This window comes from Salvelinus fontinalis, unplaced genomic scaffold, assembly GCF_029448725.1.
Source record: "Salvelinus fontinalis isolate EN_2023a unplaced genomic scaffold, ASM2944872v1 scaffold_0144, whole genome shotgun sequence".
NCBI lineage: Eukaryota > Metazoa > Chordata > Actinopteri > Salmoniformes > Salmonidae > Salvelinus > Salvelinus fontinalis.
In genome coordinates, this window is record NW_026600353.1 from 30,325 (window position 1) to 42,379 (window position 12,055).

Below are 12,055 nucleotides of genomic sequence, written 5' to 3' on the forward strand. Positions count from 1 at the left end.
AGCCGGATGCTGGGTGTAACTCTGAGCCGAAGGCTGGGTGTAACTCTGAGCCGGAGGCTGGGTGTAACTCTGAGCCGGATGCTGGGTGTAACTCTGAGCCGGATGCTGGATGTAACTCTGAGCCGGATGCTGGGTGTAACTCTGAGCCGGATGCTGGATGTAACTCTGAGCCGGATGCTGGGTGTAACTCTGAGCCGAAGGCTGGGTGTAACTCTGAGCCGGAGGCTGGGTGTAACTCTGAGCCGGATGCTGGGTGTAACTCTGAGCCGGATGCTGGATGTAACTCTGAGCCGGATGCTGGGTGTAACTCTGAGCCGGATGCTGGATGTAACTCTGAGCCGGATGCTGGGTGTAACTCTGAGCCGGATGCTGGATGTAACTCTGAGCCGGATGCTGGGTGTAACTCTGAGCCGAAGGCTGGGTGTAACTCTGAGCCGGAGGCTGGGTGTAACTCTGAGCCGGATGCTGGATGTAACTCTGAGCCGGATGCTGGGTGTAACTCTGAGCCGGATGCTGGATGTAACTCTGAGCCGGATGCTGGGTGTAACTCTGAGCCGAAGGCTGGGTGTAACTCTGAGCTGGATGTTATACTAGATGCAACATACAGTTTATAATCCTGTGTTACAGCCCCAACTGCACATGTTCCATCATCCATCACTTTTTTGTTGCAATAAAGAAAGTTATACAAAAGACAATTCCAGCCCTGCTTAACTGAGACTAAAATGGTATCTTTTGAAGATTTCTCCTGCCGGATCTGTTACACAGGTCGCAATGATTTTCTTTTTGCGACATTGCTTTTCGAATTATCCTGGGTAAATGAAAACCTGCCTAGTTTTTAATTAATTGCAAGAATATTATTTTTGTTAAATTGCGTTACCCTCATGACTCAGCAGATGGCAATTGAGTCTTTCAGCTGCTGCCTCTTGCGTGACGTATAATCTAATGGACGGTGCGGGACGCTTCTTCAACAACAGCTACAACACTGCTACTGATTCAGCCATCTTCACAGCTAGCTAGCCAACATAAAACCGTCACATTGGAGCTCATTGACCATTTTTGGTGTATATTAACCTCCGTGTTTTAAACACACTAACTGCTTATTTACTATACTTCATAAAATGTCATATTTACGTTGTCTGTAAGATTACTTATTAACTTAGCCTAGTAACGTTAGTGGGCTATTCGCTAATGCTAACTAGCTAGCTAACATATTCGACCATGAGCTTGTCCCTTGCTAAAGAAGAGCAGGTCTGCTGGACAGAGAAAGAAGCTCTCGTGAAAGAGGAGGAGGGAGAGGAGGCTGTCACAGTTAAAAAAAATGAAGCTGTTACATTGAAAGAAGAAGAAGCTTTCAGAGTGAAAGAGGAGGATGTTACTGTGAAGGAAGAGGATGACGTTTTCGGAGTGAAAGGGGAGGAAGAGGCGATGACTGTCACAGTGAAAGAAGAGGATGGGGAGATCACTGTCACATTGGAGGAGGAAGAAGAGCAGAATGGAGATCTGATTAACACCAGTGAGTACTGTCTTAAAAACATGGGCACAAGCGCTGCAGTTGTTGAACTAATGTGTGGTTTTGAAGGGGAAATCTGCAGTTGTTGATCCAAATGAGTGGTTTTGAAGGGGAAATCTGCAGTTGAAACAATATCAAAGCGAGATCCCCGTCCCTGTTTCTGTAAAAATCTGAGGGATGGGGCTGATGAAATGTAACCACTCTCAAATTCATAGACAGAACTATGGATGCAAAGACTGATCATCTAAAATTATAGTTTTAACCTTGTTTTGATTGTATAGTAGTAGTAGTAGGTTCTGATGGGGTATGACAGTTGAACTAACTTATGAGGTATTAATAACTTATATTTTCAAGAATAAATGGGTACATATAATTAATGTAGAAGTCCAAAAAAGTGGACGTAGCAACTGCAGATTGCCTCTTTAAATGGGCATTCTACGGAAGTTCTACACTTTCAATAATTTGTTCTGTAGTGGTAATTGTTAAAGGTATGAAATCGCGAGACTCAGATTTCTTACTTTAAATGTATGCCAAACAAAACAAAACAAAATATTTCAAAGCTGAACAAACCTTTCCACTCTATGCACAATCACTACTTTTAACATTTGACAACAAAAAAAATAATAATATTACTGGAGGAATTGTGCAGATGCAAAGTTTGGTTACAGAATGTTGGTTCCATCTCCCTCATGTTGGGGAAAATTCAAAAAACTCTGTTAAATATTCACTCCGAATTAAGAATCAACGAAGTCTGCAGAAAGAATGAGGTGTCATCTATGACATGATACACTGACTTTGAAAAACATCTGTTTTGGTTATTGAAGTACAGTAAGTGAAGTGGGTTCTCTCTTCGTGGTGATGCATCCTGAATAGGTACACAAAGGTAGAAATATGCACTATCCTACTTTGCATATTCGGGTATTGTTCTATACACTGGCTATTATTTTAATGAGCTCTGCCCCCAAACAAGACCAAATTTGGTTGGTCCGGACCAAATCTGAAGTTGGACATCAAAGGACAGTACAGAACAGTAGAGTAGAGAACAGAACAGTAGAGTAGAGAACAGAACAGTAGAGTAGAGAACAGAACAGTAGAGAACAGAACAGTAGAGTAGAGAACAGAACAGTAGAGTAGAGAACAGAACAGTAGAGTAGAGAACAGTAGAGAACAGAAGAGTAGAGAACAGAAGAGTAGAGAACAGAAGAGTAGAGAACAGAACAGTAGAGAACAGAACAGTAGAGAACAGAACAGTAGAGTAGAGAACAGAACAGTAGAGTAGAGAACAGGACAGTAGAGAACAGAACAGTAGAGAACAGAACAGTAGAGAACAGTAGAGTAGAGAACAGAACAGTAGAGAACAGAACAGTAGAGAACAGAACAGTAGAGAACAGAACAGTAGAGAACAGAACAGTAGAGAACAGAACAGAACAGTAGAGTTCAGTACAGAACAGAACAGTAGAGTAGAGAACAGAACAGTAGAGAACAGTAGAGAATAGAACAGTAGAGAACAGAACAGTAGAGAACAGAACAGAACAGTAGAGAACAGAACATAACAGTAGAGTTCAGAACAGAACAGTACAGAACAGAACAGTAGAGTGCAGTACAGAACATAACAGTGGAGTGCAGTGCAGAACAGAACAGTGGAGTGCAGTACAGAACATAACAGTGGAGTGCAGTACAGAACATAACAGTGGAGTACAGAACATAACAGTAGAGTGCAGTACAGAACAGAACAGTGGAGTGCAGTACAGAACAGAACAGTGGAGTGCAGTACAGAACAGAACAGTGGAGTGCAGTACAGAACATAACAGTGAAGTGCAGTACAGAACATAACAGTGGAGTACAGAACAGAACAATACAGTGGAGTACAGAACATAACAGTGGAGTACAGAACATAACAGTGGAGTGCAGTACAGAACATAACAGTAGAGTACAGTACAGAACATAACAGTGGAGTACAGAACATAACAGTGGAGTGCAGTACAGAACATAACAGTGCAGTACAGAACATAACAGTGGAGTGCAGTACAGAACATAACAGTAGAGTACAGTACAGAACATAACAGTGGAGTACAGTACAGAACATAACAGTGCAGTACAGAACATAACAGTGGAGTGCAGTACAGAACAGAACAGTAGAGTTCAGAACAGAACAGTGCAGTACAGAACAGTAGAGTGCAGTACAGAACAGAACAGTAGAGTGCAGAACAGAACAGAACAGTGGAGTGCAGTACAGAACATAACAGTGGAGTGCAGTACAGAACATAACAGTAGAGTGCAGTACAGAACATAACAGTAGAGTGCAGTACAGAACATAACAGTAGAGTGCAGTACAGAACATAACAGTAGAGTGCAGTACAGAACATAACAGTAGAGTACAGAACATAACAGTGCAGTACAGAACATAACAGTAGAGTGCAGTACAGAACATAACAGTAGAGTGCAGTACAGAACAGAACAGTGGAGTGCAGTACAGAACATAACAGTAGAGTGCAGTACAGAACATAACAGTAGAGTGCAGTACAGAACATAACAGTAGAGTACAGAACATAACAGTGCAGTACAGAACATAACAGTAGAGTGCAGTACAGAACATAACAGTAGAGTGCAGTACAGAACATAACAGTGGAGTGCAGTACAGAACATAACAGTAGAGTGCAGTACAGAACATAACAGTAGAGTGCAGTACAGAACATAACTGTAGAGTGCAGTACAGAACATAACAGTGGAGTGCAGTACAGAACATAACAGTGGAGTGCAGTACAGAACAATAGAGTGCAGAACATAACAGTGCAGCACAGAACAGAACAGTGGAGTGCAGTACAGAACATAACAGTAGAGTGCAGTACAGAACAGTAGAGTGCAGAACATAACAGTGCAGCACAGAACAGAACAGTGGAGTGCAGTACAGAACATAACAGTAGAGTGCAGTACAGAACATAACAGTAGAGTGCAGTACAGAACATAACAGTGGAGTGCAGAACAGAACATAACAGTGGAGTGCAGTACAGAACAGAACAGTGGAGTGCAGTACAGAACATAACAGTAGAGTGCAGTACAGAACATAACAGTGGAGTGCAGAACAGAACAGTAGAGTGCAGAACAGAACAGTGGAGTGCAGAACAGAACAGTAGAGTGCAGAACAGAACAGTGGAGTGCAGAACAGAACAGTGGAGTGCAGAACAGAACAGTGGAGTGCAGAACAGAACAGTGGAGTGCAGTACAGAACAGTGGAGTGCAGAACAGAACAGTGGAGTGCAGAACAGAACAGTGGAGTGCAGAACAGAACAGTGGAGTGCAGTACAGAACAGTGGAGTGCAGAACAGAACAGTGGAGTGCAGAACAGAACAGTGGAGTGCAGAACAGAACAGTGGAGTGCAGAACAGAACAGTGGAGTGCAGAACAGAACAGTGGAGTGCAGAACAGAACAGTGGAGTGCAGAACAGAACAGTGGAGTGCAGAACAGAACAGTGGAGTGCAGAACAGAACAGTGGAGTGCAGAACAGAACAGTGGAGTGCAGTACAGAACAGAACAGTGGAGTGCAGAACAGAACAGTAGAGTGCAGAACAGAACAGTAGAGTGCAGAACAGAACAGTGGAGTGCAGTACAGAACAGAACAGTGGAGTGCAGAACAGAACAGTGGAGTGCAGAACAGAACAGTGGAGTGCAGAACAGAACAGTGGAGTGCAGTACAGAACAGAACAGTGGAGTGCAGAACAGAACAGTGGAGTGCAGAACAGAACAGTGGAGTGCAGAACAGAACAGTGGAGTGCAGAACAGAACAGTGGAGTGCAGAACAGAACAGTGGAGTGCAGAACAGAACAGTGGAGTGCAGAACAGAACAGTGGAGTGCAGAACAGAACAGTGGAGTGCAGAACAGAACAGTGGAGTGCAGTACAGAACATAACAGTGGAGTGCAGAACAGAACAGTAGAGTGCAGAACAGAACAGTAGAGTGCAGAACAGAACAGTGGAGTGCAGTACAGAACAGAACAGTGGAGTGCAGTACAGTACATAACAGTAGAGTGCAGTACAGAACATAACAGTGGAGTGCAGAACAGAACAGTAGAGTGCAGAACAGAACAGTGGAGTGCAGAACAGAACAGTAGAGTGCAGAACAGAACAGTGGAGTGCAGAACAGAACAGTGGAGTGCAGAACAGAACAGTGGAGTGCAGAACAGAACAGTGGAGTGCAGAACAGAACAGTGGAGTGCAGAACAGAACAGTGGAGTGCAGAACAGAACAGTAGAGTGCAGAACAGAACAGTAGAGTGCAGAACAGAACAGTGGAGTGCAGAACAGAACAGTGGAGTGCAGAACAGAACAGTGGAGTGCAGAACAGAACAGTGGAGTGCAGAACAGAACAGTGGAGTGCAGAACAGAACAGTGGAGTGCAGAACAGAACAGTGGAGTGCAGAACAGAACAGAACAGTGGAGTGCAGAACAGAACAGTGGAGTGCAGTACAGAACAGTAGAGTGCAGAACAGAACAGTAGAGTGCAGAACAGAACAGTGGAGTGCAGAACAGAACAGTAGAGTGCAGAACAGAACAGAACAGTGGAGTGCAGAACAGAACAGTGGAGTGCAGAACAGAACAGTGGAGTGCAGAACAGAACAGTGGAGTGCAGAACAGAACAGTAGAGTGCAGAACAGAACAGTGGAGTGCAGAACAGAACAGTGGAGTGCAGTACAGAACATAACAGTGGAGTGCAGTACAGAACATAACAGTAGAGTGCAGTACAGAACAGTAGAGTGCAGTACAGAACATAACTGTAGAGTGCAGTACAGAACATAACTGTAGAGTGCAGTACAGAACAGTAGAGTGCAGTACAGAACATAACTGTGGAGTGCAGTACAGAACATAACAGTAGAGTGCAGTACAGAACAGTAGAGTGCAGTACAGAACATAACTGTAGAGTGCAGTACAGAACATAACTGTAGAGTGCAGTACAGAACAATACAGTAGAGTGCAGTACAGAACAGAACAGTGGAGTACAGTACAGAACAGAACAGTGGAGTGCAGTACAGAACATAACAGTGGAGTGCAGTACAGAACAGTAGAGTGCAGTACAGAACATAACTGTAGAGTGCAGTACAGAACAGTAGAGTGCAGTACAGAACATAACAGTGGAGTGCAGTACAGAACAGAACAGTGGAGTGCAGTACAGAACATAACAGTGGAGTGCAGTACAGAACATAACTGTAGAGTGCAGTACAGAACAATACAGTAGAGTGCAGTACAGAACAGAACAGTAGAGTGCAGTACAGAACAATACAGTAGAGTGCAGTACAGAACAGAACAGTAGAGTGCAGTACAGTACAGAACAGTAGAGTGCAGTACAGAACATAACTGTAGAGTGCAGTACAGAACAATACAGTAGAGTGCAGTACAGAACAGAACAGTAGAGTGCAGTACAGAACAATACAGTAGAGTGCAGTACAGAACAGAACAGTAGAGTGCAGTACAGAACAGAACAGTAGAGTGCAGTACAGAACAATACAGTAGAGTGCAGTACAGAACAATACAGTAGAGTGCAGTACAGAACAGAACAGTAGAGTGCAGTACAGAACAATACAGTAGAGTGCAGTACAGAACAGAACAGTAGAGTGCAGTACAGAACATAACTGTAGAGTGCAGTACAGAACATAACAGTGGAGTGCAGTACAGAACATAACAGTGGAGTGCAGTACAGAACATAACAGTGGAGTGCAGTACAGAACAGTAGAGTGCAGTACAGAACATAACAGTAGAGTGCAGTACAGAACAGTAGAGTGGAGTGCAGTACAGAACATAACAGTGGACTGCAGTACAGAACATAACAGTGGAGTGCAGCACAGAACATAACAGTGGAGTGCAGTACAGAACATAACAGTGGAGTACAGAACATAACAGTAGAGTGCAGTACAGAACAGAACAGTAGAGTGCAGTACAGAACATAACAGTGGAGTGCAGTACAGAACATAACAGTAGAGTGCAGTACAGAACATAACAGTGGAGTGCAGTACAGAACATAACAGTAGAGTGCAGTACAGAACATAACAGTGGAGTGCAGCACAGAACATAACTGTAGAGTGCAGTACAGTACATAAAAGTAGAGTGTAGAACATAACTGTAGAGTGCAGTACAGAACATAACTGTAGAGTGCAGTACAGAACATAAAAGTAGAGTGTAGAACATAACTGTAGAGTGCAGTACAGAACATAACAGTGGAGTGCAGTACAGTACATAACAGTAGAGTGCAGTACAGAACATAACAGTAGAGCGCAGAACATAACAGTAGAGTGCAGTACAGAACAGTAGAGTGCAGTACAGAACAGAACAGTGGAGTGCAGTACAGAACAGAACAGTGGAGTGCAGTACAGAACATAACAGTGGAGTGCAGTACAGAACATAACAGTAGAGTGCAGTACAGAACATAACAGTAGAGTGCAGTACAGAACAGAACAGTAGAGTGCAGTACAGAACAGAACAGTGGAGTACAGTACAGAACAGAACAGTGGAGTACAGTACAGAACATAACTGTAGAGCGCAGTACATAACAGTAGAGTGCAGTACAGTACATAACAGTAGAGTGCAGTACAGAACAGAACAGTAGAGTGCAGTACAGAACATAACAGTGGAGTGCAGTACAGAACAGTAGAGTGCAGTACAGAACAGTAGAGTGCAGTACAGAACATAACAGTAGAGTGCAGTACAGAACAGAACAGTAGAGTGCAGTACAGAACAGAACAGTAGAGTGCAGTACAGAACAGAACAGTAGAGTGCAGTACAGAACATAACAGTGGAGTGCAGTACAGAACAGTAGAGTGCAGTACAGAACAGTAGAGTGCAGTACAGAACATAACAGTAGAGTGCAGTACAGAACAGAACAGTAGAGTGCAGTACAGAACATAACAGTAGAGTGCAGTACAGTACAGAACAGTAGAGTGCAGTACAGAACAGAACAGTAGAGTGCAGTACAGAACATAACAGTAGAGTGCAGTACAGAACATAACAGTAGAGTGCAGTACAGAACAGTAGAGTGCAGTACAGAACTTAACAGTAGAGTGCAGTACAGAACAGTAGAGTGCAGTACAGAACTTAACAGTAGAGTGCAGTACAGAACATAACAGTAGAGTGCAGTACAGAACATAACAGTAGAGTACAGAACAGAACATAACAGTAGAGTGCAGTACAGAACTTAACAGTGGAGTGCAGTACAGAACATAACAGTGGAGTACAGAACAGAACATAACAGTAGAGTGCAGTACAGAACATAACAGTGGAGTGCAGTACAGAACATAACAGTGGAGTACAGAACAGAACATAACAGTAGAGTGCAGTACAGAACATAACAGTGGAGTGCAGTACAGAACTTAACAGTAGAGTGCAGTACAGAACAGAACAGTGGAGTGCAGTACAGAACATAACAGTGGAGTGCAGTACAGAACAGAACAGTAGAGTGTAGAACATAACAGTGGAGTGCAGTACAGAACAGAACAGTAGAGTGTAGAACATAACAGTAGAGTGCAGTACAGAACATAACAGTGGAGTGCAGTACAGAACATAACAGTGGAGTGCAGTACAGAACAGTGGAGTGCAGTACAGAACATAACAGTGGAGTACAGAACATAACAGTAGAGTGCAGTACAGAACATAACAGTGGAGTACAGTACAGAACATAACAGTGGAGTGCAGTACAGAACATAACAGTAGAGTGCAGTACAGAACATAACAGTGGAGTGCAGTACAGAACATAACAGTGGAGTACAGAACATAACAGTAGAGTGCAGTACAGAACATAACAGTGGAGTGCAGTACAGAACATAACAGTGGAGTGCAGTACAGAACATAACAGTGGAGTACAGAACATAACAGTAGAGTGCAGTACAGAACATAACAGTGGAGTGCAGTACAGAACAGAACAGTAGAGTGCAGTACAGAACAGAGCAGTAGAGTGCAGTACAGAACAGAACAGTAGAGTGCAGTACAGAACATAACAGTAGAGTGCAGTACAGAACATAACAGTGGAGTGCAGTACAGAACATAACAGTGGAGTGCAGTACAGAACATAACAGTGGAGTGCAGTACAGAACATAACAGTAGAGTGCAGTACAGAACATAACAGTAGAGTGGAGTACAGGACAGAACAGTAGAGTGCAGTACAGAACATAACAGTGGAGTGCAGTACAGAACATAACAGTAGAGCGCAGTACAGAACATAACAGTAGAGTGCAGTACAGAACAGAACAGTAGAGTGCAGTACAGAACAGAACAGTAGAGTGCAGTACAGAACAGAACAGTAGAGTGCAGTACAGAACAGAACAGTAGAGTGCAGTACAGAACAGAACAGTAGAGTGCAGTACAGAACAGAACAGTAGAGTGCAGTACAGAACAGAACAGTAGAGTGCAGTACAGAACAGAGCAGTAGAGTGCAGTACAGAACAGAACAGTAGAGTGCAGTACAGAACAGAACAGTAGAGTGCAGTACAGAACAGAACAGTAGAGTGCAGTACAGAACAGAACAGTAGAGTGCAGTACAGAACAGAACAGTAGAGTGCAGTACAGAACAGAACAGTAGAGTGCAGTACAGAACAGAACAGTAGAGTGCAGTACAGAACAGAACAGTAGAGTGCAGTACAGAACATAACAGTAGAGTACAGAACAGTAGAGTGCAGTACAGAACAGAACTGTAGAGTGCAGTACAGAACAGAGCAGTAGAGTGCAGCACAGAACATAACAGTGGAGCGCAGTACAGAACATAACAGTAGAGTGCAGTACAGAACATAACAGTAGAGTGCAGTACAGAACATAACAGTAGAGTGCATTACAGAACAGAACAGTAGAGTGCAGTACAGAACATAACAGTAGAGTGCAGAACAGTAGAGTGCAGTACAGAACATAAGTGGAGTGCATTACAGAACAGAACAGTAGAGTGCAGTACAGAACATAACAGTAGAGTGCAGTACAGAACATAACAGTAGAGTGCAGTACAGAACATAACAGTAGAGTGCAGTACAGAACATAACAGTAGAGTGCAGTACAGAACATAACAGTAGAGTGCATTACAGAACAGAACAGTAGAGTGCAGTACAGAACAGAACAGTGGAGTGCAGCACAGAACATAACAGTGGAGTGCAGTACAGAACATAACAGTAGAGTGCATTACAGAACAGAACAGTAGAGTGCAGTACAGAACAGAACAGTGGAGTGCAGCACAGAACTTAACAGTAGAGTGCAGTACAGAACATAACAGTAGAGTGCAGTACAGAACATAACAGTAGAGTACAGAACATAACAGTGCAGTACAGAACATAACAGTAGAGTGCAGTACAGAACATAACAGTAGAGTGCAGTACAGAACATAACAGTAGAGTGCAGTACAGAACATAACAGTAGAGTACAGAACATAACAGTGCAGTACAGAACATAACAGTAGAGTGCAGTACAGAACATAACAGTAGAGTGCAGTACAGAACATAACAGTAGAGTGCAGTACAGAACATAACAGTAGAGTACAGAACATAACAGTGCAGTACAGAACATAACAGTAGAGTGCAGTACAGAACATAACAGTAGAGTGCAGTACAGAACATAACAGTAGAGTGCAGTACAGAACATAACAGTGGAGTGCAGTACAGAACATAACAGTAGAGTGCAGTACAGAACATAACAGTGGAGTGCAGTACAGAACATAACAGTAGAGTGCAGTACAGAACATAACAGTAGAGTACAGAACATAACAGTGCAGTACAGAACATAACAGTAGAGTGCAGTACAGAACATAACAGTAGAGTGCAGTACAGAACATAACAGTGGAGTGCAGTACAGAACATAACAGTGGAGTGCAGTACAGAACATAACAGTAGAGTGCAGTACAGAACATAACAGTAGAGTGCAGTACAGAACATAACAGTGGAGTGCAGTACAGAACATAACTGTAGAGTGCAGTACAGAACATAACAGTGGAGTGCAGTACAGAACAATACAGTGGAGTGCAGAACAGAACAGAACAGTAGAGTACAGCACAGAACAGTAGAGTGCAGCACAGAACAGAACAGTAGAGTACAGCACAGAACAGTAGAGTGCAGCACAGAACAGAACAGTAGAGTGCAGAACAGAACAGTGGAGTGCAGAACAGAACAGTGGAGTGCAGAACATAACAGTGGAGTGCAGAACAGAACAGTAGAGTGCAGAACAGAACATAACAGTGGAGTGCAGAACAGAACAGTGGAGTGCAGAACATAACAGTAGAGTGCAGTACAGAACAGAACAGTAGAGTACAGCACAGAACAGTAGAGTGCAGCACAGAACAGAACAGTAGAGTGCAGTACAGAACAGAACAGTAGAGTGCAGCACAGAACATAACAGTAGAGTGCAGTACAGAACGTAACAGTAGAGTGCAGTACAGAACATAACAGTAGAGTGCAGTACAGAACAGAACAGTAGAGTACAGCACAGAACAGTAGAGTGCAGCACAGAACATAACAGTAGAGTGCAGTACAGAACATAACAGTAGAGTGCAGTACAGAACAGAACAGTAGAGTACAGCACAGAACAGTAGAGT

At 43.2% G+C, this 12,055-nt stretch overlaps 1 protein-coding gene across 2 annotated transcripts in view; it reads left to right on the top strand.

The window, feature by feature from the left end:
- The first annotated feature begins 945 nt into the window (after positions 1-945).
- LOC129843497 (zinc finger protein 239-like) overlaps positions 946-12,055 on the top strand; it is a 29,812-nt gene continuing 18,702 nt past the window's right edge. For both annotated transcript variants that reach the window (XM_055912249.1, XM_055912250.1), the window contains exon 1: positions 946-1,513. In XM_055912249.1, the coding sequence (XP_055768224.1) occupies positions 1,219-1,513 (295 nt within the window). In that variant the 5' untranslated portion in view covers positions 946-1,218. The remainder of the gene's footprint in view (positions 1,514-12,055) is intronic.